Raw genomic sequence first — 27,903 nt, 5'->3', positions numbered from 1 at the left:
TGTACATCCATGGTCGCTCCTTTGAGGAGCAACCACTCATCCTGAACTCCCTTCCCGTTTGGGTTATGCCTCTTTAGAACCACCCTGACAAGCCTCCTGAGCTTGTCAAAGTCAGCTTTCCTGAAGTCGAGGACTTCTGTATTGCTGACTGAGGTGCCAGCTTTACGGCGGATGGTGAAGGTGATCAGCTCATAGTCCCTGTCACCCAGCTTCCCTCTGATCATTAGGTCGCTGATTAGGTCATCCCTATTGCCAAAACCAGGTCAAAGAGTGCTTTACCTCTCGTCGGCCCATCACCTTCTTGCATCAGATAGAGCTCATCCATGTACGAAAGAAAGCTTTGTGACCACTCAGATTTGGCTGGGCGCTCTTCCCACGAGATGTCTGGGTAGTTGAAGTCTCCCATGACAACCATGCTCCAGGAATGTGCGACCTCAGCCAGTTCCCTGGCGAACTCCTGGTCAAGCTCTTGATCCTGAGTCGGAGGTCTGTAATAGACTCCCACCATTGTGTCCCCTGTGCCGTGTTCCCCACAGATTTTAACCCAGAGGGTCTCTAGTCCACCCTGGGCTCCAATGTCAGCTTGCAGGGACATGTAGCTCTCCTTGAGATAGAGAGCTACGCCCCCGCCCCTTTTGTCCCTCCTGTACAGGGTATAGCCGTCTATACCTGTGGCTCAGTCATGGCTGGAGTCCCACCAGGTCTCGTTGTTTGTGTTAAGCAGGAGGACAGGTTTATTCCCCAAGTTCCTGGCATTTGTGTACAGGCAGGCAAGTGTCCCTTTGGGGGCCCTTGCCTTGCCCACAGCTCTCTCCAAGGCTGGGGCAGGGGTGGGCTCCCTTAAGTGCCTTGGCCTGCTGACTTTGCAAGGATGGCTTAGCAGGCCAGCAGTGGCAGCAGTCCCCCCATTCCCTGGCAGGCTCAGTTTTGAAATAGAAATATAGCATAAAGGCAGGAATGAAAACCGTAAATTTTGGCATATCTTAAAGAAAGGGCTTAGAATAGCTGCTGTTTGATAAACTACCCCTTTTTGTCATCTCTTTCCTTTAGGACCATTCATCTTTTTGTATTTTCTGTTATCTTGTTTAATTTATTTGTATAGAAACTGAGATGCCAGATGATGAGTATTATGATGAGGATGATCACAATGAAGTTGTTCAGTATCTGTTGGATGTTGTCGATGAGGAAGCCCAGAACCTCTTAAATCGCAGTAGGGCAACGTCAGGTGACCAAGTGCCAGGTACTATGTGGGAGTGGAAGTGAAGAGTACACAAAGAAGAGGCAATGAATGTTGAATGAGCAATTGACTGACCAGCTAACAAAAAGAGATGGAATAGAGGTGGCTTGCAAAATTAATTTTTCCAAAAGATACAGTGCATTAGAAAAACACTACTTCTAAATGCGAGAATGTTTGGGAAAGTCTTGATCTCCACCCTCTGCCCCCCCTGATTTTGGGAGTGCTTTTGTGCCTACAGACATTTGTGAGTAGATTTGATGATGTTGTTTAGCTATTTTAGAAGTATGATCAGATACCCAAATTGCATCCATTGCAGTTGCAAAATTACACCTGCCATTTTTGAGAAGCATACAGTATTTTTTCTTTGCTAATCCTCTCCTTACTCTTGTATTTTACTTTGCACCTGGTTCTGCATAAATCAGTACAGCTCCACACCTTTATTGCTGTCTCTGCAACAGAACAGCCACTGTCAGCTGAAATGAGCCAGATAGTAAACGCTAATGGGGAATAGTACATGCTAACTGTTCCTGTGAGGCATCACAGTCGACTTGCACATTACTGCATTAAACCAAGTTGGTAGCTGTCACTGGAATTTTTTAGCTCTTGGCACGCCTCACTTAATTATAATTCTTTTAACCCTATTCCTCCTGTTCCTTCTAGACTGTGTTGTCATCTATTAACATGCTCTTAAAACTAGTAGAATGTGTTTACTGAGTAAGAGGAGACTCAGCTAGTTTAAATCAGCTCCATGACTTCTGAAGATCTGGTGCTTTTCATACAACAGTACAGCTTGCGCATTGAACCTAGGGCATGTCATAGTAGTGAAATAGTTAATGTGGGTCTAATTTTGATGATTATCATCAATTGTTGATAACTCATGATGACTATACAGAGTAAATAGAATCCTGATTTAGGATTATTGTAAATTTAATTACAGACATATATGGGATCAGATCTGGGCACCTGAGTGTGATCCTTGTCTACCTTGCTCAAGTCCATGACAATCAGGTCTCACAAAAGATGCACAGTTCCTTCTCCTTCTCTCTGCTGCTTTTTGTGACTTGAGTCCCCTCTGTGTGTTACACTAATACAGTTAAGGTGTTAATTGTACCATAAATAGTGACCCTGACACACATTCAAGTCCATCTGTAGCATGTTAATATAGCAAACAAGCCACAAAGCTTTTCCATATATAATGTGTGCATCTACATGTGCCAATTTAAAGTGCTTTACCCTGATTTAAGGCACATTAAGGGTGCACATCTACATGTATGCACCCTTAATGCACCTTAAAAATGGTGATTTTAGGCTATTCATGCCTAAATTTGATACCTACAAAAGCAGGCACGAATAGCTAAAGCACAATAATGCATGTGTAGACACATTAAGGAGCATTAATGCTGTGTATGGGCTGACTTGGGACCAATTTTAGTCCCACATCAGCCTGCACACACATCATTAATGTGCTTTAACTTGTGCATGTGTAGATACGAGCCTGAAATGCCTTAATGCACATTAAATTTAGGCAAGCATTACAAACGTGTAGACACGCCCAATGTGTAAGATCTTTGTGGTTCATTTGTATCATGCCTCAAACTGAATGTGTGGCATGCCAGGGCTGACCCACGATGGTTCTCAAGGCTCAGCTGAACATTGGGATCTAGAATGGGACAGCCCCATGGTCCAAGACACAGCTGTTCCCTACCCAGTCAGTGGAATTGGGCTGGGGCCAGCACCAAGTGCTGGACCTGATGCCTCCACCCACTCCCTGGAGGTAGATGGACAAATGGTATGAGCCTGACATCAGGGAGCAGCTTCCTGATGTCAGGCTCACTGCTCCCTGGACTTTTAAAAAGTGAATGTTTAGCTGAGCTACACACCTGGTTTTTAAAGGTCTTGGCATAGAGACCCCAAGATCAGGAAACCCCTCCCCAGTCCCAGGGCTTCATGCACTGGGGATGTCAGAAAATCATCTGTGCAGCCTGATTACACACATGGTTTTTAAAGGTCCTGGTGCAATGTGGTCCCCAGGATCAGCATGAGGCTCCTTGATCGCAGTGTCCCGGCATGCCATGACCTTTAAACACTGCATGAGCAGCCCAACATAGAAATTCAATTAAAACCTTGCCGTTTTTATATATACACCTCAATTTAATACCAGTGCAAATAATTACTCAATTAAAACAAAATTGAAATAACCCCAAATGTTGATTTTGTTACCAAAAAAACCCCATACAATAGATTGACTCGCACTTAAAACTATAAATTCCTTACACTCTTTTGGCAGTAGAGATGGACCTCAAGGTATAAAACTATACTTTTAAGTCCTTGTAAGCTGGACCAATACAGATGTCCTTTATCTGTCTGAGAATTAGGTGTCTCCTATCTCTCCAGCTCGTCATTTCACTGTGTTTCTCCAGCAGGTTCTTTAGCAACAAATGGGAAGCTGACAGAGGAGAAAAATGAAGATACAGACTGTGATGGATCATCTTTGCCTGAAGACTTTCCAGAGGTATGACAGAGTTGGTAGTGCCATTCTTTGCTGATCCTTATTTCTCAGACAATTTACCTTGACTTCTCATTTCTTTAATCTCACAGAATTTGTAGAAATAATTTCATCTTCATTTTAAATTGCTCTATCCCTATAATTTGATAGATTTTTTTAAAATAGTGTCAGGAAACAAGAGTATGGAAATAGTTTTTTTAAATATGGTATAATTAAGCTGTGATGCATTAACTGGGCAAAAGAACTAACCAGAGAATTAATTTAAGTACCTTTTCACAGGCAGAAATGAAAGTCACTGGGTTTTTAAAAATGCAGTGCTAACAAAATGCCATTAAAATACTATTTCAAGTGTTTTAGGCAGAAAGTTATCTGAGTTAAAAGCAGGTTTGGGGGAAAATAAGAGCATTACAGATACTTTGTATATTATCTCTGAAAATCCAAATCAGAAGCTCCCTCTCCCTTATCTTTCTTCTAAGATTAAATTAATGTTAAATTCTTTATAACCTTTCCTTTAAGCTGTTGCATTATAGAAAAGTGTACTGTCTCAATGAGATATTTATCCAAGTAAATGGAATTCCCCCTCTCCGCTCACTGTTTGAGCCTCCTGCCCAGTTATCCTCAGCTAGACATTTGATTGGCAGGAGCTGCCTAAATCAGGGGTATGCACACTTTGAGCAGCGGGAAACCGAATTAATGGAGTTCAGTCTAAAGCAGGCTAACCTCTGTAACTCAGCAGGTATTGATTTGCTCTACCATCAAATGCTACTGATCATGCAGTGGATTCCTACACTGTTGAATGCCACTGAATTGCCCCACTTCCAAATGCTGCCACCGTCCTGGCTCTGTGGGCTGAGTACAATTCCTTCCTAGACCAGATCTGGCCTATGGCTTATGGGTTGCCAACCCCTGGTGTAGGTGATTTAAAAGCAACACTCTCTTTGGCTGAACCAGCAGAAAGTCAGCAGAAATTATGCTAAGTGGACTTCAGTTCTAAGTTACTCATGACATGTTATGGTCAGGCCACATTATTCATGCTTTTCAAAGGGAAAATAAAAATAATCCATGCTCTATGGAATATTTTACTTCTGCTCATGCATATGAGAAGTATTCTGTTTGGAGGCAAAATTCTGTTGTGCGCTGTCCACTCTCCTTCTGCTGTTACATATCAGAATTGTCATGTAGGCTGATTTAGCAGAAGACATTCATAAAAATCATATATTGAATACAGCCACGAGTAGATCATCTGCCTGATCAGACTTGAACCCCACACTTTTATGGAGTCAACCAGCTGAATGTTTAAATAAAATAGAGGGACACTTGTACACATTATGGAAATTGGCCTTTTTGCAGTTTAATTGCGTCATGTCGTACACGTGCAGGGGTTTTTATGATTTAAATAAGTTTGCTACGTTTCAAACTAAGCCACATCTGCGTGTAGTTTAGTTTGCAATATAGCTATTTGTAAGGTTGCAGCCTTTGACAGCTCGCCTTTGACAGCCCGCCGCTGCAGGAGAGGCGGGCTGAAGGCAGAAATAAGGGGCCTGATCCCTTTTTCTTTTCTTTTTTTTTTTTCACAGAGCCTGCCTGTGTCCCTGAGCTGCAGTGGACCCCAGTCCTTCTTTCCACAACAGTGGTGCTTCCTGGGGCTGCCCAGGCAAGCTGCTAGTGTGTGGGTGCTTCCCCAATTTGGGCTTAGGGAGCAGTTGCATTGGGCCAGGTGCTGCCTGCAAACTGAGCAGCACCCTCCTGCCAGCCACCCACCAAAGTGGCCTTGGGGGGCACCGCTGTCATGGAGGGAAGGTCCAGGGCCCCCCACAGGTCAGGGCCTGCCTGCAGCTTGCTCCCTGGCCACAGGAGAGGCGGACAGGCTCCACAAAAAGAAAAAAAAGAACAGGCACCTCGCCACTTTTTTTCTCCCTTCAGCAGAGCCTGTCTGCATGAGCTGCCACCGGGCCGTACAGCCTCTGAGCTGCGTGGGGGCCTGGTCCTTCCCTCTGTGGCAGCAGCACCCCATGGGGCTACCTAGGTGGGGTGCTAGCTGTGTGGGTTCTGCCGCAGCTCATAGGCAGCACCTGCCAGATCCAATTCTTCCCTGAGTCCATGCGCTGGAAGCCTGCTGGGCGCTGCTCCCTGTGTGGGCTCAGGGAAGAGTTGAATCCACAGCCAACAACCTGCTCAGGCAGCCCTGGGTGGCACCGGTGCCACAGAGGGAAGGACCAGGTCCCCATGCAGCTCAAGGGCTGTGCAGGCTTCACTGAGGAGGAAAAACAAGCGGCAAGGGGCCTGATCCTCTTCCTTTTTTTTTTTTTTTTCCTTCTGTGTCTGATGGATGAGCTGCCAGCAGGCCCTGAGATGCTGGGGACCTTTCCTCCATGGCAGCAGCACCAAGCCACCAGCAACCCACCCAGGGGGCCCCAGGGGACACTGCCTCTGTGGAGGGAAGGACTGGGGCCCCTCTGCAGCTCAGGGGCCATTCGGCCTGCCAGCAGCTTGCCCTCCAGCTGCAGGAAAGACGGGCAGGCTCTACAAGGGGAAAAAAAAAAGGATTCGACCTCTCACCGTAACGGTGACAGAAGCCCTTAAATTGAAACAATGGGTTTTTAATCATTGTAATTAAAAACCCACCATTTGAATTTAGTGGACTAATGGCCTAGGAATTAAGTCAGACCATCTTTTTTTCCTTGACCTAATTTATACTAGAAAAGGTTCACTGCTATGGCTATATTAGCAAACCTTCGTAGTGTATATACAGCTTATACCACCTCCCCAAACAAAATAATATCTACTTAGCAATAGTATTTTTGCTGGTATAGCAGTATCCATACTAGTGCTTGTGCCAGGACAGCCATGTCATAAAAAATCAGCCCATAATTAATATTACTATATTGGCAATATTTTAAGTGTAAAATCGGCACTAGAGCCAAGTCAGCACTTTTAGGCAGGAATTTCCCATGTGCCCTGTCACCTGCAAAGAAAGATGCTGTACTATAATTTACCAAAATGGGCTGTAAGCAAGACCTATAATTCTCTGAAAAATTAGTCATTACAAATGTTGGGAGTGTTTCATGTTTGAACATACATTATTTGTCACCATGAAAATGTCCTTAGAAGAAATGTTGTTCCTTACTCCAATATCTCATGGCAGGAAGAAGAAACCTCGGATACTGTTTGTAATGATGGAAACACTTCCTCTTCAATATTTGTTACTCTACTCACCCGTTCCTCATTTGAAGGAAAGGCTTAGTGTCTCTTGGTTAAAAAGTAGGATTCAGCAACCTGTCCAGTAGTGAGTCATGGTTAACTGTGACTCCTGCATCTCATGTAAAGTGCTTTTGAAAAACAGACCACTTATCTGAGTGCATAAAGGTGGGAGCAAAAGCCTACAAGTAGGGGCCTGCTTTGGAAATAAGAAAATTCTTAGGGCTAAGGGGTGCTCCAAACTCTCACAGTTTGTCCCATGATTCCACCACATATTTCAGATGACCAGACTGTGTGAAATAAGGCTTTGTCTTCAGCCTGGTTCCTGCTAAATAGTTCTTCCCATATAGTTAAAAACAAACAAGCAAACCTATCCACATAGTCATATTTGGCCTTTGTGCTGTTTCAGTCCAGAATTGAAGGACTGCATGGTCAATATATAAAGAACTACTACTTCCACAGGATTACTAAGTCATGACTGAGAAGATTAACTTGGCAACATGGCAGTGTTTGTACAGCTGATGCCCCATTCTCACTGAGAATGAGATGAAATTCATCTATGCTGTAGAATAGTGGTTTCCAACATGTGGTCCACAGACTGTCTAAGGGGCCAGTGAAAGATGACTATGATCAATCAGAAGTCTGTGAATATCCACACTTACAATTCAAAGGGGTCTGCACCTCCGTTCAAAATTTCCAAGGGGGTCTGCAAATGAAAAAAGTTGAAACTCACTGCTTTAGAATATCAATGCAAGGGACTCTGCACAGCCTAAACCCCACAAAGAGCCAGCAGTAGGGTTTTTCTGGAGGAACAGTCATATAGGAGTGCTTGTAAGTTTTCAAAAAGTCTAGTGCAGTCAGGAAAGGGTCATTGGAGGTTCTGCAGGCCAATTGGACCCACTATTCCCAATAAGGAGCACAAGAGAGAAACTGAAAGAGTAGCTATTACAAAGCTGTACAGCAACCCTCCTCCCTGGCCATAAAGTGGAACATGACTTGACTTCTGCAACTTCACTACATTTCACTGCAGGGAGAAGCTGCTTATTTGTGATTTATATGGATGGGAATGGATTTCGTTTTGGAAGAATAAAGAACTTAACTTTAGTGCCCACTGCTTTCAATGTGACACCTTTCACAAAACCTGAATTTACTTCTTTACATCGTTTATTTGAGCTTATAGTAGAACAGTATGGTTGTTACACAGTTCCCTATCAGCTGTAACTGACTATATTTCACATTACTTCCTTTGCTAGCCTATACAAGCAAGGGACTGTGAAGAACATTGTGAAGACAAAGCAATGCCTGAAAGGTAAGAATTTTTACTGTGGTGTAAAAATGACATTTGTAAGTTTTCCACTTCTGGAATGAAAGAAGTAAAAACTCAAACAAACCACAGGCACTACGTAAGTGCCTGTCTATAAATGTGTTGCTGTTGGGTTGTTTGGTCTGTATTCATGTTATGTGAGAGGTCCTACAGAACCTAAGTTGGAACCTGAGGTTCAGGGATGCTAGTAGTGAATTATGAATAGTAAAAATCTGCATTAGAATTCCATTGTGTTACTTGGACATAGAAAAAATATCTGCTTTCCCAATTGTCTGCATACATTCTGATTTTACCAAATTCCTTGGTAAGGGGAGCTTTTCATTTCTAGATCATTTCTAGATCAAATGTGCCTTTCATTTCTAGATCACTGGTTTGCAACAAGTTCAGGTGAGGAAGGACAGAAAACGGTTGCTTTCTGGTAGTGATTTAGATTACATTGACTGAATTGATTAACTTTGTCTACATACATTTTCTTGTCGGCATATATTTCCATCATTATTACCATGAGGAGGGCACTAGTCCCTGGTGTCACTTTGTGGGGATGCCAAAATGTTATGTCTTCCCCCCTCCCCCCTGACAGTCTGTGCTCCAGGGGCCGTAGCAGCAGCCCTACACTGTTGCTATGCGGATACTAGGTATTTTCTTAAGTAAACTTTAAAAAATGAGACATTAAGACTTCCATCTTTAATGAACAACATTGAATTGAGCCTGAAAATAAAAACATATATATTGTAGTTTCTCCCTTTTAAGGGAATTTCACAGTCTATCATTCACCATGATGGTTTTGCTGAGTATATCAGGCTAATAGCGTTGACATTTTTTTTATTTACATATATAAAATGTAAATGCCTTTTTCTAATATAAAATAATAAACTTGTATGTTCTCTACTTTTCTAGGTTATTTTCAGAACCTCTTATGGGGCAAGCAGATGAAGATGAAATTACGTGGGGAAGTGATGACCTTCCAATCGAATCGATAAACCAGGATTATATAGATAAAGGCAAGGAGTTGAACAAATAACCAGTCAGTGAAAAATAAAGATTATAGTAAACACAGAATGTTAGAAGTAGCTGTTATTGGCACTGGATTTACAAACCAGTCCTGATACCTTGTTCCGGGGCAGACCCAAACCCTCAGACCGAACATGACTTCTTCCATTTGATAATAGAACAATGTTATTGTTACACAGTGATAGCAGATAACAGTAATGCAGCAAAGCAAACAAAATATCCACCTCTGCCCCCGATCCTACTTCTCTACCTAGGGTTCCGTAAAGGGAAGGTACACCTGGCCAGTATGGGAGTGCCACCCTGTGGTCCTTTGTTGAATGTCCTATGTCAGCAGTCTTGGAGGTCAAGGGCCAAGGCCTGCCCCCATGACCCCAGCCTCCTCCGGGGGTGTGCCCTCCTCCCACAGTGGGCTCAGGATCCCCTCCACTGCTCTGAAAATCCCTCTGTTTGTATTTTTTTTCTCCTGATGACTCTTCTTTTCTGGGTACCTGTGGTCTCTGGGGCCTTACGTGTTGCATGTCCTATCGGGTGCATAGCCCTGCCCCTCAACTCACCTGCCACGACTTTGATGTTAACCTATCAAGAGAAGGGGTTCAGTGGAGATCTCCCTGGGAGTGCCTCCCAACAAACGGCAGTACTCACGATTGTTTGGCACAATGTTCCATGGGGCTGCACCTCCCCTACACCCTGTCCACTCGCCGACCATGTGAGTGTTCATAGAATGGGGATTTCGGCCCTGCGGGTTTGCCTGCAATGTGATTCGGGTGGGTCCCATGTCGGTGTGAACGCAGATGGCTCTCCTCCCTCTGGCCTCAAAGCACGGCCTGCCTTCTCTTGGCTCTTTGATTTCCCCTTTTTCTTTTTTGGGATTTTTTTTTTCTGAGAAGAAATACTCCCCTAAGGAGGAGAGGGCTGTGGAGCTGCCTCCTTGACCCCAGCCTCCTCCAGGGGGCTCAGATGCCTCCTCTGCCCTGCTCCCTACAGGGAGCTTAAATGCTTCCCTTAGCTTGCTTTCAGCGGGGAGCTGGAGGGCTTCCCCTGCTCTGTCTCCTGCAGGGGGCTCAGAAGTTTCCCCTGCGTGGCCTATGGTAGCTGCGCAGGCTGTGTCACTCCTCTTCCGTGTTGGAGCCTCATCACTTCTAGCGTGCTGCCCACCAGTGCTCTCTCTCCCTGGCTCTTCCCCTGCCCTGGTTCCAGTGAGGCTTTTAAACTTTCCCGCGGCAGCCAGTACGGCCGCCACGATTGGTCCAGCTGTTCCCCGCACAGGCAACAGCTGATTAAACAGCCAGCATAACGCCGGCTCGCACGGCTGCAGCCGCGGTCCTGGCTCCTGCTCTGTCTGCCCAGCAAGGGGTAAGTCACCCCCACTGGGGGTCTGTTTCCAAGCTTTGGAGCCCATGGGGATTACCCTCTCCCCTTTGGGAGCCTGTGGTGGCACCTCGCCACCACAGACCTCCCCCCTTAAGTCACCTTGTGGCGTCTGGCCTCCACATGCAGTGTCCTGTCCCGTTCGATGTTCCTCTCCATGGATGTGACCTGATTCCTCTTCTGGCTTGTCTGGGCTTTCCCATCTGGACAGAAAATCAGCCATGAAATTATTTTTGCCCAGACGATGTATAACTAAACTTGAAAGGCTGCAATGCTAAGGCCCAGAGGGTGATCTGGGCATTTATACTTTGTTTTCAAGTTAACCATTGTAGTGGGACATGATCCATCACTACCACGAATTCCCTCCCCATTAGGTAGTACTTAAAGTACTCTATTGCCCAGCGTATTGCCAGACACTCCCTCTCGACTGTGGCATACCTGGTCTCCGCACGGCTGAGCTTTCGACTAGCAAAAGTGATCAGGCACTCTTCTTCCCCGCACCTCTGAAGTAATACCGCCCCAAGGGCTCGTCCTGATGCATCAGTCTGTGAAATGAAAGGGGCATCAAAATTAGGGGTGTGTACAATAACATCATGATGCATTGCCTCCTTTAAGTCTTGGAAGCTCCTCCTTATGTCTGGCATCCATTTCAGCGATGCCGCGGTTCTCCCGGCTAATGCATCTGTGAGGGGTGTGGGGAGGGTTGCAAAATAGGGTATAAACCGTCAATAATAATTAATAAGCCCCAAGAAGGAACACAGCTGTTTGCAGGTACGCGGTTCCTCAAATTGCCTTGTAGCTTCGATCTTATCGGTCAGGGTGCTTATTGTCCCCCAGCCTACCCAAAACCCAAGGTACGCCATTTCGCGTCGCACAACCTTGCATTTCTTGGGGTTGGCGGTCAGTCCTGCTACTTGGAGTTCTCCTAGGATGGCGCTCAGGGCTTTAAGGTGTTGTTGCCAACTGGGAGTAAATATGATGATATCATCGATGTATGCTGCCACATACAATGCGTGCAGAGCCAGCAAGTTATCCATCAACCTCTGGAAAGTGGCGGCTGCACCGTTGAGACCAAAAGGCATACATATGAACTCAAATAAGCCCCAAGGGGTTCCAAAGCAGTCTTGGCACAATCCACAGGGCGCATGGGGATCTGCCAATACCCTTTGGCCAGGTCAAGAGTAGATATATACTGTACTTCACTGATCCCCTCGATGAGGTGAGTGATACGTGGCATAGGGAATACGTTGAAGGTTGTCAGGGCATTTAGTTTCCTAAAATCTATACATAGGCAGAGTGACCCATGGGGTTTGACCATGGGCACTATGGGGCTATGCCAAGGGCTACGGGATGGTTGTATGATTCCCTGCCCCTGCATCTTCTTTATCTCCTGCCATATTTCCTGCTGCCAATGCTGGGGTATCAGCCTCCACCTTTCCCTAACAAGGACCCCAGGGAGTGTTCTGATCTCGTGTTCAAGTCCCGTGACTTGTCCCGAGGTTTCCTGGAACACCGCCTGGAAATCCTCTATCAAAGCCAACAGCTCCTGTTGTTGCTGGCTATCCAGTTCTTTGCCTATCTGCACCAATCCTTCCCCTGGGGATTTGCTCAACCCAGGGCAGAGTGGTCCCAGGTCCTCCCCCATCTCCTCTTCTTGTGCCTTCTAGCCCTGTGGGGTTTTCCACTCCTTCAGCAGTTTCACGTGGTAAATCTGGCGCTTGCAGCGGTGGCCCGGCTTGAGTAATTCATAATCAGCCCGCCCCACTTGCTGAACTACTGTAAATGAGCCTTGACACATTGTGAACTGTTTGCTTGAGGAGGTCGGAAATGCCACCAAAACCATGTCTCCTAGCTGGAAGGTTCAGGTTATAGTTGGTTTCCTGTTGTTCTTAAGCGGTCTTCAAATTTTGACCGGTGATCTGTTGGGCCTTGGTGATCCGGTCCTGCAGTTCTCGGCGGTATCTCTCCACCGATATTCCTAGCCCTATCGGCCGCTCCCATTCTTCCCTGACAACCTGTAGCAGCCCCCTGGGGCTGTGGCCGTACACCAACTGGAATGGGGAGTACTGCGTCGATTCTTGGGGAGCGTCCCTCAGGGCAAACAACAAGGGCGTTAAGATGGTATCCCACCTCCAGGGGTCTTCTTGCAAGCAACATCTGAGCAAACACTTGATTGTCCCATTTAATCTCTCCACTAGACCATTTGTCTGGGGTTGGTGTCTTCAGCTGGGTGATACCGAGAGTTTTACATAGAGCTTTCATCACACCAGACATAAAATTCGTCTCCTGGTCTGTGAGTATTTCCCGCGGTATGCCCACCCGCGCTATCCATTCGAGTAATTCTTCCACTACTCGTGTTGCTGTAATAGACCTCAGAGGAACCACCTCTGGGAACCGGGTAACATAATCCACCAAAACCAAAATGTATTGATAACCATTATGGGACTTCGGGAGGGGCCCCACTATATCCAGTGTGACTCAGGAGAATGGTGTCTCTGTTATCGGAATGGGATGCAATGGTGCCCTAGAGGGCCTTCACTCTTGAGCTCTTTGACACTCTGGGCATGCAGCCCCCCACCTCTCCATGTCCTCTTGCAGATGTGGCCAAAAGAATTCTTGGACCAGCCTAGACCAGGTCTTGGTGCATCCCAGATGACCTCCCATTGGGGAGTCGTGAGCCAATCTCCACACAGCATGGCGGAGTGAGGACGGGACCACTAACTGTCTCCTTTTCAAGGTGCCCTCCTCACCCTGTTGAACCTGATACAATAACCGCCCAATTACCTCGAAACCAGGATGGCTCTGTGACATTCCTTCCCCGGAGTCTTCGGCCCGTAGTCGCTGGAGTTCTGGATCTTCTTGTTGGGCCCGACGGAACTGGGCTGCACTCACTAGCTGCTCGAGGTCAATACTGCCCGATGCTGCTTCGCTTGGGTGCAATGGGCTATCGCCAGCCCAGTCTTCTCCCCTCCAGAGCCGCTTCCTTTCTTCTTCCGTAGCTCATACCCATTCGAACACTGTGTAGAATGGCCCCCGTTCTCTCCCAAGGATCATCTCACAGGCTAAGGCTGGTGCTAGTCCGACCCGCAGTTCACCACAAAACTCCGTCACCCTGAACTGCAAATAACAACTCTGGAACCGCATCTCCCCACTTAGTATACAGGTCATCGTTATGGGTCCAGCGTCTTCCCCCCCCCCCCATCCGCGCGGTAAGGTCTGCATGGAGTAGCGATTGAGAACACACCGTGTCCAGCATCGCCCTGACTGCCTTGCCCCCAATCCAGGCAGTTACTACGGGGCAGTTCCACCCCCGTTCTTGAGCAGCAAACCCAAAACTGCAATCCGTGGGCTTTCCCTTCTCTGTGACTTTCTCACAGGGTGGAGTAAATCCCGCTGGCCCATGGCTCAACTCACTCAAGCCCATACTGCATTCACAGGAGATGTGTCCCGTTCGCCCACAGCGATAACACCCCACCCCTCTCAGTGAGCCTCTTCTTGAGCCCATCCACCTCTCCCCTTCGTTCGTCAGGCTCTCCTTTGGGGCCCGTGAGCCTCACCCATATCCCCTTTCACCTTCTAAATTAGCGAAGGCCTCAGCCAAGCAGAGGGCCTCTGCACTGGTCTGAGGTTGGTGTCTCCGTACCCATCTCTGGGTGTCTTCTTCCAAATCCCAGAGAAACTGCTCTAATAGGATTTGTTCCATCATCCCCTTACAGTCAAACTTGCCAGCCGGTAACCACTTATTAAGCGAGTCCCGTAAAGATTGCAACAAGCCACGGGGTCGCTTAGCTTCTCTTGGTTTTGGGGTCCTAAAGGCCTGCCTGTGACTTTCCAGGGAGATTTCAAACCTACAGAGGATCGCCGCCTTGACGGCCTCATAATTGCAGGCTTCCTCCCTCGACAAGGCCTGGTAGGTGGCTTGGGCCTGGTCTATCACCAGCGTCCTAGCTGGTGGCCCTACTGACTACGGTCTAGCCCCGTCTGGATAGCGGTCCTCTTGAAGACTTCTGTGTAAGCCTCGGGATCATCTTCCCTTGTCATTCGGGACACCTTAAATAGAGCAGCATTGCGCTGCATCCACTCTTGCTGGTGTGCGTCTTGTAACTGTTGCACCTCCAGCACTTGCCCTATGGCCTGAGTCACCTGTGTAAGTAACTTGGCGTAAGCTATTGCTGGCGGTTGCATCTCTGCTTATCCCCGGGTCGGGATCTCTGTCCCGTTGATGACGTAAAGAATTTCCTCACCAATGCACCACTGTGATCTCTGGGGCCTTACGTGTTGCACGGCCTATCGGGTGCATAGCCCTGCCCCTCAACTCATCTGCCACGACTTTGATGTTAAACTATCAAGAGAGGGGGTTCAGTGGAGATCTTCCTGGGAGTGCCTCCCAACAAACGGCAGTACTCACGATTGTTTGGCACAGTGTTCCACGGGGCTCCACCTCCCCTACACCCTGTCCACTCGCCAACCGGATGAGTGTTCATGGAATGGGGATTTCGGCCCTGCGGGGTTGCCCGCAGCTTGCTTCAGGTGGGGTCCCACATCAGCGTGGATGCAGATGGCTCTCCTCCCTCTGGCCTCGACACATGGCCCGCCTTCTCTCGGCTCTTTGATTTCCCCTTTTTCTTTTTTGGGATTTTTTTTTTCTGAGAAGAAATACTCCTCTAAGGAGGAGAGGGGTGTGGAGCTGCCTCCTTGACCCCAGCCTCCTCCAGGGGGCTCAAATGCCTCCTCTGCCCTGCTCCCTACAGGGAGCTTAAATGCTTCCCTTAGCTTGCTTTCAGCGGGGAGCTGGAGGGCTTCCCCTGCTCTGTCTCCTTCAGGGGGCTCAGAAGTTTCCTCTGCATGGCCTGTGGGAGCTGTGCAGGCTGTGCCGCTCCTTTTCCATGCTGGAGCCTCAGCACATCTAGCATGCTGCCCACCAGCACTCTCTCTCCCCAGCTCTTCCCCTGCCCTGTTTCCAGCGGGGCTTTTAAACTATCCCACGGCAGCTGGTACAGCCGCCGTGATTGGTCCAGCTGTTCCCCGCACAGGAAACAGCTGATTAAACAGCTAGGGTAACGCCGGCTCGCACGGCTGCGGCTGCAGTCCCAGCTCCTGGTCTGGCTGCCTGGCTGGGGGTAAGTCACCCCCACCGGGGGTCTGTTTCTGGGCTTTGGAGCCCACAGGGATTACCCTCTCCCCTTCAGGAGCCTGTGGTGGTGCCTCACTGCCACAGTACCATGAATTAGTTTTCCTGTGGTTGTCATGCTATCCACATTCTGTTCTGTCCGCATAATTCTTTGTTTCCAAAACTCATCGCATACATATATCTTAATTTGATCATCAAAGATGCCATGGGATGCCACGTGTCTTAATTTGGGCATACCTGGCCTCCTCATTTGGTCATTTAACCAAAACCAGAAATCCCAGGGGCTTTGCAGCTGGCCCCTGTGACCTAATGCCAGTTCTGCAGGGTCCCTTATCTTTGTTATAGAATACTGTTTGCATGTTTTCAAGTTGCCAGCCTGTTGGTCTGCTAGCTTCAGACATAGTGGGCACATCTATACAAGATGCTACCTGCACAGAAGCCAAATAATACAGTGCAGTAACGTGTCAAAGCACAACCAGTGCTAATACACTACTGAGCAGTATTATTAGGCTATTGTGCAGTCGCATCACTAAAAAGGCATTTACCGGAGCTACTGCACAGTAACTCCAGTTACTGTGCATTTATTTAGTATTTGATTATACAAGTACTACAGTGTCTGCTAAAAGGCTCTTGTGTCTGCTAAAAGGCTGAGAACATGAAACTTTGTCATAAACTTTTAGAAACCAATTAACCCTTGCCATTCCCCTGAACCCTTGTTCTAATGCAGTATTTACTCTACCTACAAGCCAATTCCTAAAAGAAAATTTCTAAATGCCATTTTCTAGCTATCAGCTGTAACAGTCTACTGGGTATCATTTAGGGCCCAATCCTGATAAGCCTAGACAATGGGAAATGAGACTGCTCACCACGCCATAGGGCAATAATTCTTCACCAATGCCATGGTACTCTGGATTTCCTTGAAAGCCTTTCAGACATGCCATGGGATCCACATAAAGTTAATATTGTTAGATGTGCAAGCATGATTCACTAGATCCAGAGATTACAAATAAGAATTCATACTGTTAAATCATTCTGACCTGTTGTTGTCTTTCTGAGTTCTTTGCAACAGAAGAATTGCTCAGGTTTTTTTTTCTGTAGTCAAAAAAGAAGTGAAAAAGTACAATGCCAGCATTTTCTAAGGCTGCCTTGAGTCTAATGAGAGATGCCTTGAGTCTGAAAAGGTTGCAAACCGTTGACATAGGTTTTGCACCCTCATAAATCAAGCTTCCAAAGCCATGATTGCTCCTCAGAACTTCAATCAGTAAATGAGACTCTGCATTTCACAATATATGTTTTACTGAAGTGCATGTCATATGACGAAGTGCACAGTCTGGCAGAGTTTACACTGGTATCTGCTGTGTGCCTGATAGAGTTGGTTGACTGAACTCAAGTCGCACAACATTTTCCTAATTCCTTTGGGCCTAATTTTGCCACTGCTGGTTAAGTTAATTGGCCTACTGACAGCAAATGCTACTTGGCATGAGTGTGCCAGAATCTAATCATTACTGCTGCCATCTGGAATATTGTCAGGAATTTCACATCCTAAAATTCATTTTTAGCAGACTCATATCTGTTGTGTATGTGGTTCAAGGTGGTTTTAAACAAAGATGAATAAAAATGAACCTGAATTTTTCTAGTAAACCTTTTGAATAATTCAACGGGCACCGGGCATTTTTCATTCTTATGTCAAGGAAACTTTCACTGTATGACTTTTGTTGTGCTTGAATGAGTAATAAAGGACACTTGCCTTTCTAAAGTATTATTCACTAAAAAATATAAAGCATTTTACTTTCATCATTGAAATATATTTTAGGGTGAGGCTTTAAAGGAAACCTATAGTCTTTGAGGCTTAAGAGCACAATTCTGATTTCATATGCCTATGTGATCACTTAACTATGTAAATGACAGCATGTCAAGAATGTATACTGAGATATATGTTGATTTTGTTAGGGTATGTATAGGGATGAATTTTTTTTCCTAATTTGACTTTTTCACATTGCTAATCATTAATTGATCCATGTAAAATTTAGGGGGAAATGGTAGGGAGATAGCAGGTAGCAAGCATTACCACTGAAAGAATTAAACAGAGAGTATTTTTTATCTCAAGGATGCTTTATGGTAACCTTTAAGCATAAAAAATAAATATGTATGTTATGAATAAGCAACTGACAGCCTGAAAAGTGTGTGTGTGTGTGTGTGTGTGTGTATGTGTGTGTTTGTAGCTATTTCTGGGAAATCTCTTTCTTATTTTATAGCATTGCAGTATGGTATACTGTACAATGCCCTTAGAATTATGTTTATATGAACAAATAAATCAATCTTGTTCTTCTGGTAGATTCTTCTTTCATGACAAATGAAGAATTGTCTATACTCCCAATTATCAAAGTGCTTCCTGGAGGCAAGTATACAGGAGCCAAATTGAAGTCTGTCATCAGAATGTTACATGGACTTCTGGAACAGGGAGTTCCTTCAAAAGAAATTGAGGTAAACAAATATGGACTATTTAAAATCTTTCTGTATAAGATTCTTTTTAAATATCCCTCATTTGGACAGGGCAAGGCAGTTGGAAACATAGTGTTCATCTACACATCACCCTACAGTAACATAGCAGTGCAGTACGGCAGCATAGCAATCATGTGGGTCTACAAGTGATTGGCAGCTATGTTGCTGTAACAGTGCACACCCCCATTTTAGTGTACCGCTAGGGCGATATAGCAGCAAAATCTAACCGTGCACTATGTGGGCACTTACTGTGCCATGCTTTAGTACTAAAGGAAGGAAGTACTAAAGCACAGTGCTGTAGCAGCATCGCCGTATGGCAATGTGTAGATGCGTCCATAAGACCTTAAAAACTGTCATTACTAGCACCATTGCAAATATGGGGAGAGAATACTGTATCTAATGCCACTCCACAATCACTATGTAATTATGTTCATTCTGTGATGGAAGGTGCCTTAAGTGGGGGTTCCCTGAGTGATGCATTATCCATCTGATGTGGAGCCCTTCCCCTCATCTCGCCTGCCACAACTTGGTGTTATTATATAAAGAGAGGGTTCAGTGGAGATCTTCCTGGGGGTGCTCCTCAGGTGAGATGTTCCACGGGGCTCTGCCTCCCCTATACCCCGTCCACTCGCCAACCTGATGGGCGCCAGCAATGGTGTTTCAGTCATGTGTGATTGACCTCAGCTTGCCTCGAGGGGGACCCCACATCCGGGTGGGTTCTGCTGGCACTTGTCAGGCTGCCCCTCCTGCTTTGATGAGTAGCCTTCCCACCCTAGAGACTGGCAAGCTATATGTGCGTAGGCTGGCACCTGCTTCAGTGCCTCTGAGTAGGGTGCTTTGATCTTACGCCTCTTCTCCATTTTTTTTGCTCAAAAGAAATAGACCCCTGGGGAGGAGAGAGGTGTGGAGTTGCCTCCTTTCCCCCAGCCTCCTACAGGGGGCTCAAATGCTTCCCCTGCTCTACCTGCTGGGGTTGCTGCACTGCTCCTCTCCGTTGCAGGACCCTCAGTGCGTCTGGCGTGCTTTATGCTAGCGTGCTCCCTCTCCTCTCCTGCCCCCTGGGTTCCGGTGGGGCTTTTAAATCTTCCCATGGCAGCTGGAACAGCCGCCACAACTGGCTCAGCTGTTCTCCAGGTGGAGAACAGCTGATTAAACAGCCGGCGTAACACTGGCTCGCGCAGCTATGGTTTCTGCTCCGGCTCTGGCTGCCCAGCAGGAGGTAGGTTTCCCCTGCGGGGTTGCTGTTTATGGGGTTTGGGGCCTGCGGGGACTACCCTCTCCCCTTCAGCAGCCTGTGGGGGCATCTCACCACCACAATTCACATAAGCTATGTTGGGTTTAGAGCTAAAAATGTAATTTTCCACTTTAAAAAAAAAATGTCCTCAAAAGAATGTGAGATAAATGGATAGAGATTCAGTGACCTCTGCATACTCCAGCTGCAGCACTGGAGGATCTGAAAACACAAACCTCTGTTCCTGTCAAAATTCTGATTAGCAGCCAACCATGTTAATGCTTCCAGGTGAGAATCAGAAAGCAATTTCTAGATGATAAGTTTTTGCAGAGCTGTACATTTCTTACCTATATGAAGCAAGATTTCCTTGCATTACTGAATTGTTTAACTTGTTCATCTATATGGGTACTATTTCAACATATTCCTGATACATCTTGTTAATCACTTAACTGTTGTTAACATTGCCTGGCATTTTGCCTTTCCTAGCAAATATGTGATTTAAGACTCTGTTCACAGAATCTTCAAGAGTTAAAACCTTTGGATCAATGTCTGGTTGGGCAAACTAAAGAGAACAGAAAGAAGAACAGATATAAAAATATACTTCCATGTAAGTCTGATAAATGTTGACATGGGTTTAAACAGAGAAACAGTATGGGCTTGTGGATTTGACATCATATCTAGAGAAATAAGTCTGGATTCATATTCCCAGTTCTCCTACTGCCTGGCAAATTGCCAGTTCTCTGTGCACCTCTTTCTTTTCTGTTAAATAGAGATATTAATGTTTATACACCTTGGAACAGAAGTGCTATATAAGTGCTGTGATTAACATTGTTTTTGTTTTAGGAGTTTCTTGCATAAGATATATCTGACTTTATTGTACCAGATACTTCTCTTGGTTACGCTGGTGGTAGTCTGGAACATATGTAATACAATTGTGGGAGTAATCTCACAGCAGTAGAGTTTTATCTTTCACTAGGCATGAGTTGTATATGCAAGGGAAGTGAGGTCTGAGACTAGGACTGGAAGCAAGATACTCAGGTTCCAGATAGTTCTGATCTCTGTTCTTACAAAGACTCTGCATAACCATGAGCAAGATTCTTCAAGCTAGATTTTCAGAAGTGCCAAATACCCAAATCAATGGGAGGTCCCAGTGCTCTGCACTGTAATAATCAGATTCCTAACCTGGCCGCTTCTTTCTCCTATGTAGATGTAGCTAAAATCAGTTTTGTGAAAAAGGGATTTGTGGGACTTGGTTAGGATATGTAAGTCTTCCTTTGAAGATTAGAAAAACTGTATAAAGAAGAGGTGTCTTCACAGTATATAGGTTTAATTAAGTATAAATCAGTAAAACATATTTCTATGCTGGGATTGCAGATGATACTACTAGAGTGCCATTAGGACCTGAAGGCAGATATATCAATGCCAGCTTCATTCGAATGCCAGTGGGAAATGAGGAATTCGTTTACATTGCGTGTCAAGGACCTCTCCCTACAACAGTAGCAGACTTCTGGCAAATGGCTTGGGAACAGAAGTGTACTGTGATAGCCATGATGACCCAGGAGGTAGAAGGAGAGAAAATAAAATGCCAACGCTATTGGCCTGATATACTCAGCAAAACCATCATGGTGAATGATAGACTGCGGCTTGCCCTTGTGAGACTGCAACAGCTGAAAGGATTTGTTGTGAGAGTGCTGGAGCTAGAAGATATTCAAGTAAGTGACTCAAATCATACTGTACCATGGTGGTTTTGAAAGAGCTTTCTTTGAGTGTTTGCATCCCTATCCTGACATAGATTCTTTGCCTGCCCACTTTCATGAGGGTCTAACCTTCTGTGTTCTGGGAAGGTGACAAGGTATTTAGGTCTGTTTTTTTTCTTTTGTCCTTGCTTATGAAAATTGCGAATGGGATTTTCTTTCCCCCCATAGGAATGTGGGTGAGCAGTTCCTTCCACAACTGGAACTAATTCTGCATAAGCAAGCCAAATGAACGTTTCAGTAGGTAGCCAAGCACATTACCTAATGTGCCCCTTGCTCCTTTACAAGACAGGTTAGAGGTTACAGGTTACAGGCTCTACATGTATGCTCCAAGGCCTTAGACTGCAGAAGCAGGATGTTCCATGAAATTTAAATTCATATGTAGTTAAACTTATGCAATTTGGGGGTTTTTTTGCAATTACCACAGTTTGGATGGTGAAAATAGTGCTATTTTACATAGTCACCTCTTAAGGGTCACTGAATCATAGTTTTATTTTCCTAAATTTTGAGTCAAATTTTGGGTCAAATACTTTGCAAGTCTATCTTTACTATGAAGTATTTTGAATATTTCATCTAAGACCTTGCCTGTCATATTTGCCATTTCCACATACATTAGTTCCCTCTTGTTTTAACACTTTAGACAGGTGAAATACGGCGTGTTTCTCATCTGAACTTCATGGCCTGGCCAGACCATGATACACCCTCTCGACCAGATGATCTGCTCACTTTTGTTTCCTATATGAGACACATCCATAAATCAGGACCTATCATCACTCACTGCAGTGCAGGCATTGGACGATCAGGGACACTTATTTGCATAGACATCATTCTAGGATTAATCAGCAGAGACTTGGATGTGAGTACCCAGAGGATGGATTGAACTGTGTTTGTAACCATACAGAACTGTGAACTAGTATTTGGTTATTTTACTAGAGTGCAACAATGTTGAGTCTCAGACCCTGCCTATAGCGTAATCATATTTTAGTCAGTATATGGCATAAAATGCAATAACTATGAGAAGAAGAAATGTTAAGGACAAGAAAAATGATATTTAGAATCTCTGAGTTTGTTACTGAGACACTTCAGGTATCATTGTTTATTGAAACCTAAACAACAAGGCAGTGTATGGGGTTATATAATGCCTGTAGTAATTGTCTGTATAAAGTTAATGAAATATTCACATTTATTTTTATAATTTTTAATAAAATGTGTGATTTTTTTGCAATTTATTACATTTGTATAGTATAGTATATGCTGGTATGTTCACCAAATGTGCATGACTTGATGGCTATTTGCATTTTACTAGTGTATGTCTGATGAACTAAAATGTGGATTCCCAGGTGCCATTTCCCATACCTGTGTTGTATGGGGGAGCACACAGGCATTTGTTTTGTTATGAAGTCTCACTTGCACTTGTCATCTGTTTGTTTTGGCAGTTTGACATCTCTGATTTGGTGCGCACTATGCGACTTCAGAGACACGGGATGGTTCAGACAGAGGTATGTCAATCCATTTGTTACTTTGTGCTTTATCTAAAAGCTTCTAGTGAAATTTCTTAAGGCAGATAATATCTGTGTTTGGAAGAATAGTGGGAGGACTTATTCTGTGCCCCAGGAGCTCTTCCTTTATGCTGCAAGAATGAAACCAAGCACTTGCAGAGAAACAGATTTTCATTACATGTAACTTTGAGTGTTCTTTAGCGCGTTCAAATATCAACACTTAAAAATATCAAGCTTAACAGGTTGAAACCTATGTGTAACTCTTGTGTGTGTGTTGAACCCAGTCTGTCGGCTATAAAAAATCTGACATTTATCTCATTTTGGAATTCTTGTGTTCAACTTCTTACCATTTTGGAATGTGCTTATTTTACTTCCCTGGGGAAGTAATGCCTTAATTGTTTATTAGTACCTTATTACCAGGGATCCTGGTTTTCTCTGATTAAAAATTGCAAATTCTCTGGTTAAAAACCCAAAATCCATGATAAAAATTAAAGGCCCCCCAGAACCCCCCAGTGCTGCTGGTGCCCTGCACTCCCCCCCTCCCCCAGACTCAACAGCCCTCCTGATGCCCCTCGCAACAGCCCCCAGACCAGACCCATTGACACTGACACCCACCCCAGCAGGTTAAGTGTGTGTGGGGGGAAGGGGTGGGGCAGGGCGGGGGAAAGGGAAGATGCCAGGGGTGTAGATCAGGAAGGGGGGAGTGTGCCCCTGTGCCCAGTCCCAGGATCAGGGGTGGGGGGTGAGGGCACAGGTGCCGCTCTGGGCCACACGTATGCCAGCCAGCCTGACAGGAGGTTCACACACAGAGGCCGCCACCGCAATTCTGCCACTGCGCCCTGCACTACCATCCCACAGCCACCTGAATGGCTTTGTGGGCAAGTGGAGGGTGCAGCAGCAGCAGTGCTGTGGCAACCACCGTGTGTGGGCCCCACATGTGCCACCTGGCTGGGGGGTGAAGCAGGGGGCTTGCATGCAGCAATATGCCCCACAACTGGCTGCATGGCTCCACAGTGGTGTGGGGTGGTGGCGGCTGCATACAGGGTGGGGGGAGGCTTTGTGGGAAAGTGCTGCTACTGTGGAGCCATGCCCTTCACCCCTGGATCCTAGAGGTAAGTGGGGCTTGGGGGCTGTTGGGCAGGTCTGGGGAAGATGGTTGGGGGCTGAGGGAGTGGGGGCTGCTGCCAGCCCCAGGTGGAACATCGCAACTGGGAACAGGGCCAGGGGGTGAGGGTAGGGGTGCCCCTCTGCGGGGAGCTTAGTGGGCAAGTGGTACGGGAGGCAGTGTGGTGGCTGCCCAGGGGAGTGGGAGAGGGAGACTGGCATGCGGCTGGAGCATAGCTCCGTGGCTGACACTGCAGCCACAGTGAGTAATGGGGATGGAGCTGGGCTTGGGCTAGCACACAGCGGCCGCTGCCACTTACCTGGAGGGCCATGATGGCAATGACAGCTGCTACCTCCACAACCTCCCACTGCCAATGCGGAGCTGTGCCTGGAGCTGTGCGGCTGGCCACCGGGCGGCAGCAGCAGTGTGGTGGTGGCCGGGCAGCATGCAGCCATCCCCACCACTTTGCACCACGCCACTGCTGTCGACCACACAGCTCCAAGCACGGCTCCACAACAGCAGTGGGAGGTTTTGTATGCAACGACTGTCACCGCTGGCATGGGCAGCCCTACAGGCAAGCGGGAGCAGCTTTCCATGCAAGCAGTGATGGCCGCTGCCTCCACAACTTCCGGCTGCCACTGCAGAGCCATGCTCAGAGCTGTGCAGGCAGTGGCACGGGGTGGTGGGAATGGCTGCGTATCTATGTTTTTATGTTTCTATGAAAAAAAATCTCCAGGAATAGCCCCATACTGTATAGTATTATTATGATCAAATCGGAAATTTCCATTTTTTTTTTTTTGTTGTTTATCTGTAAGAAACTCATCCTCCCTTTAGTGGAGTGCTTAGAGAGAAAGCTCTCTAAATAAGGTCCAAGTCGTGATGGTGTTTTTATTAGGAGTACAGTTAATTTATGAAGAAGAAATTCCTTAGCTCATTCTAAGTTTAAACTTTAAGTTGCATAATATTTGCTTGTTCCACTGCAGTATATTTTTAAGCTACATGAAATGCTGTTTAAATAAGGATCTTAGCAACTGTAATGTTTTTTAGGTAGTATGACCTTTGTTAATGTATTTCTGATTTTTCCTTTCTCACAGGATCAATACATTTTCTGCTATCAAGTTGTCCTGTATGTCCTAAAACGTCTCCAAGCTGAAGAACAACACAGAGGCAAATAAAATCCCGGAGCCTGAAGTACTTTTACAATAAGAAAGCAAGAGAGGCAGAGGATCTTGCATATCTTGTTTGTTCTGCCAATATTATCCCAGCCCTTTTCTTCAATTTATATTCAGCATTTGTTCTACAAGGACTGTCCTTCACTCCACTTACAGTATGTAGTACATAGAAGAAGGCAACACAATACAGTATTGCCCCTATTCCCAGGCAACCCACTCATATATAATGATGGGGTTCTTTGTATACGCTAAACACTATTTAATAGAGTTGCATTTTTGCAGCTTCCTTAATCTGTTATGACTTGCTGAAATAAAAATGTTTTAATAAAAAAAAGAATGATAATGTAATAATGCCTATGGCATGTACATGATTGTTTTTGGTATTTGTTTCTACTGCATTGGGGATGGGTGGGAAATCAAAGCAGTACTTTATCTTGGGTGGACTCTCTTACAGGGACAATTTAACGGTCTCTTTTAAAAGCTTGTTTATAGCAGAGCTATGTTTTTCACCATTTTAATACACTAAAGCTTATTTTATAGGGGATACTTGAAATCAGTATTTAAGCTTATAATAAGACACCTATTAGCCTAAGAAAAAGTAGTGAATGTTTACTGTAAGTATCAGTTATAATGTTTACTTCATAGATTCTCATGTATATATTTATATACTTTTACAAAAAAGCTGAAGTATAAGGTGCCTTAATCTATGATTGGGCGTCTCCACTGTGTAAATAAAAATATGCTTTAAAATTTATGGATCCGTAGGTGTGGTTTTATATCTATATGAGATGATAGCTCTGCCTTTATAACATACTCTTTACCAGACTATCAGAGCTACTTTTTGAGACAAATCTTTAGACTTCAATTTTGATTTCTATTCCTCCTCTTCTCATGTTGGTATATTGATTCAGCCACAGAGATGAATGGCATTTCTGTTGGAAGAGTTTGTAAATGGACAGAGAAGAAAGTCTAAGAAAGGGAGTATTTCTCCCAGAAGGCTCAGGGAACCTGCTTAGTAGGGCTGTGCAAAACAGCAGTATTCCGCTTCTTCATCTGTTTTGATTCAAAAACACTGTTCCGTTCCGATTCATCAAAACTGTTTTCCTTTTGACGTTTCGATCAGGCTGGGGAAGGGACCTCAGCCCAGCTGAGCTGAGTTCCCCTCCCCAGTGTTATGATTGTGCTGAGGAAGAAGGGAACTTAACTCAGCTTTGAAACTCGCAATGTTTTGATTGCCCTCATTTCATTTCAAGGCTGGTTTGAAGCCCTTCATTTCATTTCAATTTCGCTGTTTTGAGCTCAAAATGAGTCAAAACAGCATTGAAATGAAACAGCCAGTGAAATTTCGCACAGCCCTACTGCTTAGACACACATGAAAGTCCAGTCCTACACCTCAAATTTTGGTAAGTTTATGTAGACAAACTTCAGATATAAATATCCTACATAAAATGACCGGCATAGAGGCATTAGAGTCAGTTTGTGATGGCTGTAGGTGTTGTAGGGCTTGCTACCACTGTCCTGAGTTCATTTTCCTACAGGCGGTGACAGGGTTGAACTCGGCTTCAGATCACCTGGTCTACCAGGAAGTTGATCTTGTGTTTCTTGCCTGCCATGACTTTGATGAAGTTACATTCTAGGAGGCAATGCTCAAGGTGATCTTACCCGGTCTCAATCCCTGTTTTCTTCCGTGGGGCTCCAAACCTCCCCTTTACCCCAGCCTAGCTTCTCCAGATGATGCTCAAAATCCTCTGCAGCCAGGTTGCAGTACTGCCTGTTAGTCTATTATTCTGCCTTCTACCACCAGGGTGACCTTTGGCTTTGGTTAGGTGCACCCCTTCCAGGGCTGGCCTTGGCCTGTACTCAAGTATCAAAAAAAAAAGGAAAACAAACCAACACCACCCCACACTGCTCTCAGTCTCCTTGTCAGGTTCAGTCCATGTCCCCTTCACCCAGGGTCAGGCTCTTAAATCCCAATCACAACAACGAAATAAGTCAATTAGTCCCGTCACTGTTCTGCACAGGCCTGCCCGGCTTCCTTGTGAACATTCACAGTCCCAATGGGATCTCTCCCATGTGCAGCAAGGCTGTAACCTGGAACAACAGTTTCCTCAGGACTCCTCCAGGTCCTCAACTGAGACACCGCTCTGGAGATTATCAAAAGCCATGTGTGTTCTCTCTTCCCAGATCCTCAGCTGAGGCTCCGCTCCAGAGATTATCAACAGCTGTGTGTGTACAGGCTCTGCCTGCCTCCTGCTCAGGGTCACTCCCTCGTCTCTCAGGATCCATAGCCGCTTCTCTCTCTGTGGCTTGCAGGGAACTGACCCCTCCTCTGCCCCTCTCCAGGGCCGGAAATACCTCTGGGCAGCCTCCCTCCTCCAATCCTGAGCAAGATGCTGCTCCAGAAGTGTGATGAATGTTTCTCTTCCCTTCCAGTCTTCAGCTGCAGCCCTGCCAGCCCTCCATGCTGTAAGTGTTGTTTGTTTTCAGTCTCTCTATCTGTTGCTGCAGGCTGCTTTTCTTCTGAACTGCCCTGCCCAGCATGTAAGGCACCTCGGGGGTTTTGTTTGCTCTCTCTCACTCCTTCACACAGTTCTTTTGAATGTAAGGGTGTCCTTACACTGATATTTAGGTTCAGCTCTAAGGGCTGCCTTGAACCAGTCCAAGCCACATGAGCCACCTATCCCCATCTATATTCATGCCTTGTAGACCCAACTAAGGGCCACCCACTGGGTGCATCTACACATGCAATTAAAGCGACACAGTAAATTCCAAAGTTGTTTGAGCCAGAGTGAACTGCTCACACTTCACCTCACCAGCTGTCTAGTGCAGGGATGGGCCATTATTTGGGCCCATGGGCAACATAGA

At 45.8% G+C, this 27,903-nt stretch overlaps 1 protein-coding gene across 8 annotated transcripts in view; it reads left to right on the top strand.

Moving 5' to 3' along the window:
- PTPN13 (protein tyrosine phosphatase, non-receptor type 13) overlaps positions 1 to 25,792 on the top strand; it is a 278,246-nt gene extending 252,454 nt beyond the window's left edge. For 5 of the 8 annotated variants that reach the window (XM_019525959.1, XM_019525958.1, XM_019525960.1 and 2 more), the window contains 10 exons: positions 1,103 to 1,240; positions 3,658 to 3,749; positions 8,195 to 8,250; positions 9,163 to 9,266; positions 18,111 to 18,259; positions 20,025 to 20,115; positions 20,883 to 21,220; positions 21,903 to 22,118; positions 22,699 to 22,761; positions 24,961 to 25,792. In XM_019525959.1, the coding sequence (XP_019381504.1) occupies positions 1,103 to 1,240; positions 3,658 to 3,749; positions 8,195 to 8,250; positions 9,163 to 9,266; positions 18,111 to 18,259; positions 20,025 to 20,115; positions 20,883 to 21,220; positions 21,903 to 22,118; positions 22,699 to 22,761; positions 24,961 to 25,041 (1,328 nt within the window). In that variant the 3' untranslated portion in view covers positions 25,042 to 25,792. The remainder of the gene's footprint in view (positions 1 to 1,102; positions 1,241 to 3,657; positions 3,750 to 8,194; positions 8,251 to 9,162; positions 9,267 to 18,110; positions 18,260 to 20,024; positions 20,116 to 20,882; positions 21,221 to 21,902; positions 22,119 to 22,698; positions 22,762 to 24,960) is intronic. The other 3 variants (XM_019525962.1, XM_019525961.1, XM_019525956.1) reach the window with 1 other exon arrangement.
- The last annotated feature ends 2,111 nt before the right edge of the window (positions 25,793 to 27,903 follow it).

Source organism: Gavialis gangeticus, unplaced genomic scaffold, assembly GCF_001723915.1.
Source record: "Gavialis gangeticus isolate Ggan-Ray unplaced genomic scaffold, GavGan_comp1, whole genome shotgun sequence".
Classification (NCBI taxonomy): domain Eukaryota; kingdom Metazoa; phylum Chordata; order Crocodylia; family Gavialidae; genus Gavialis; species Gavialis gangeticus.
This window is presented reverse-complemented; position numbering and strand designations above follow the sequence as displayed.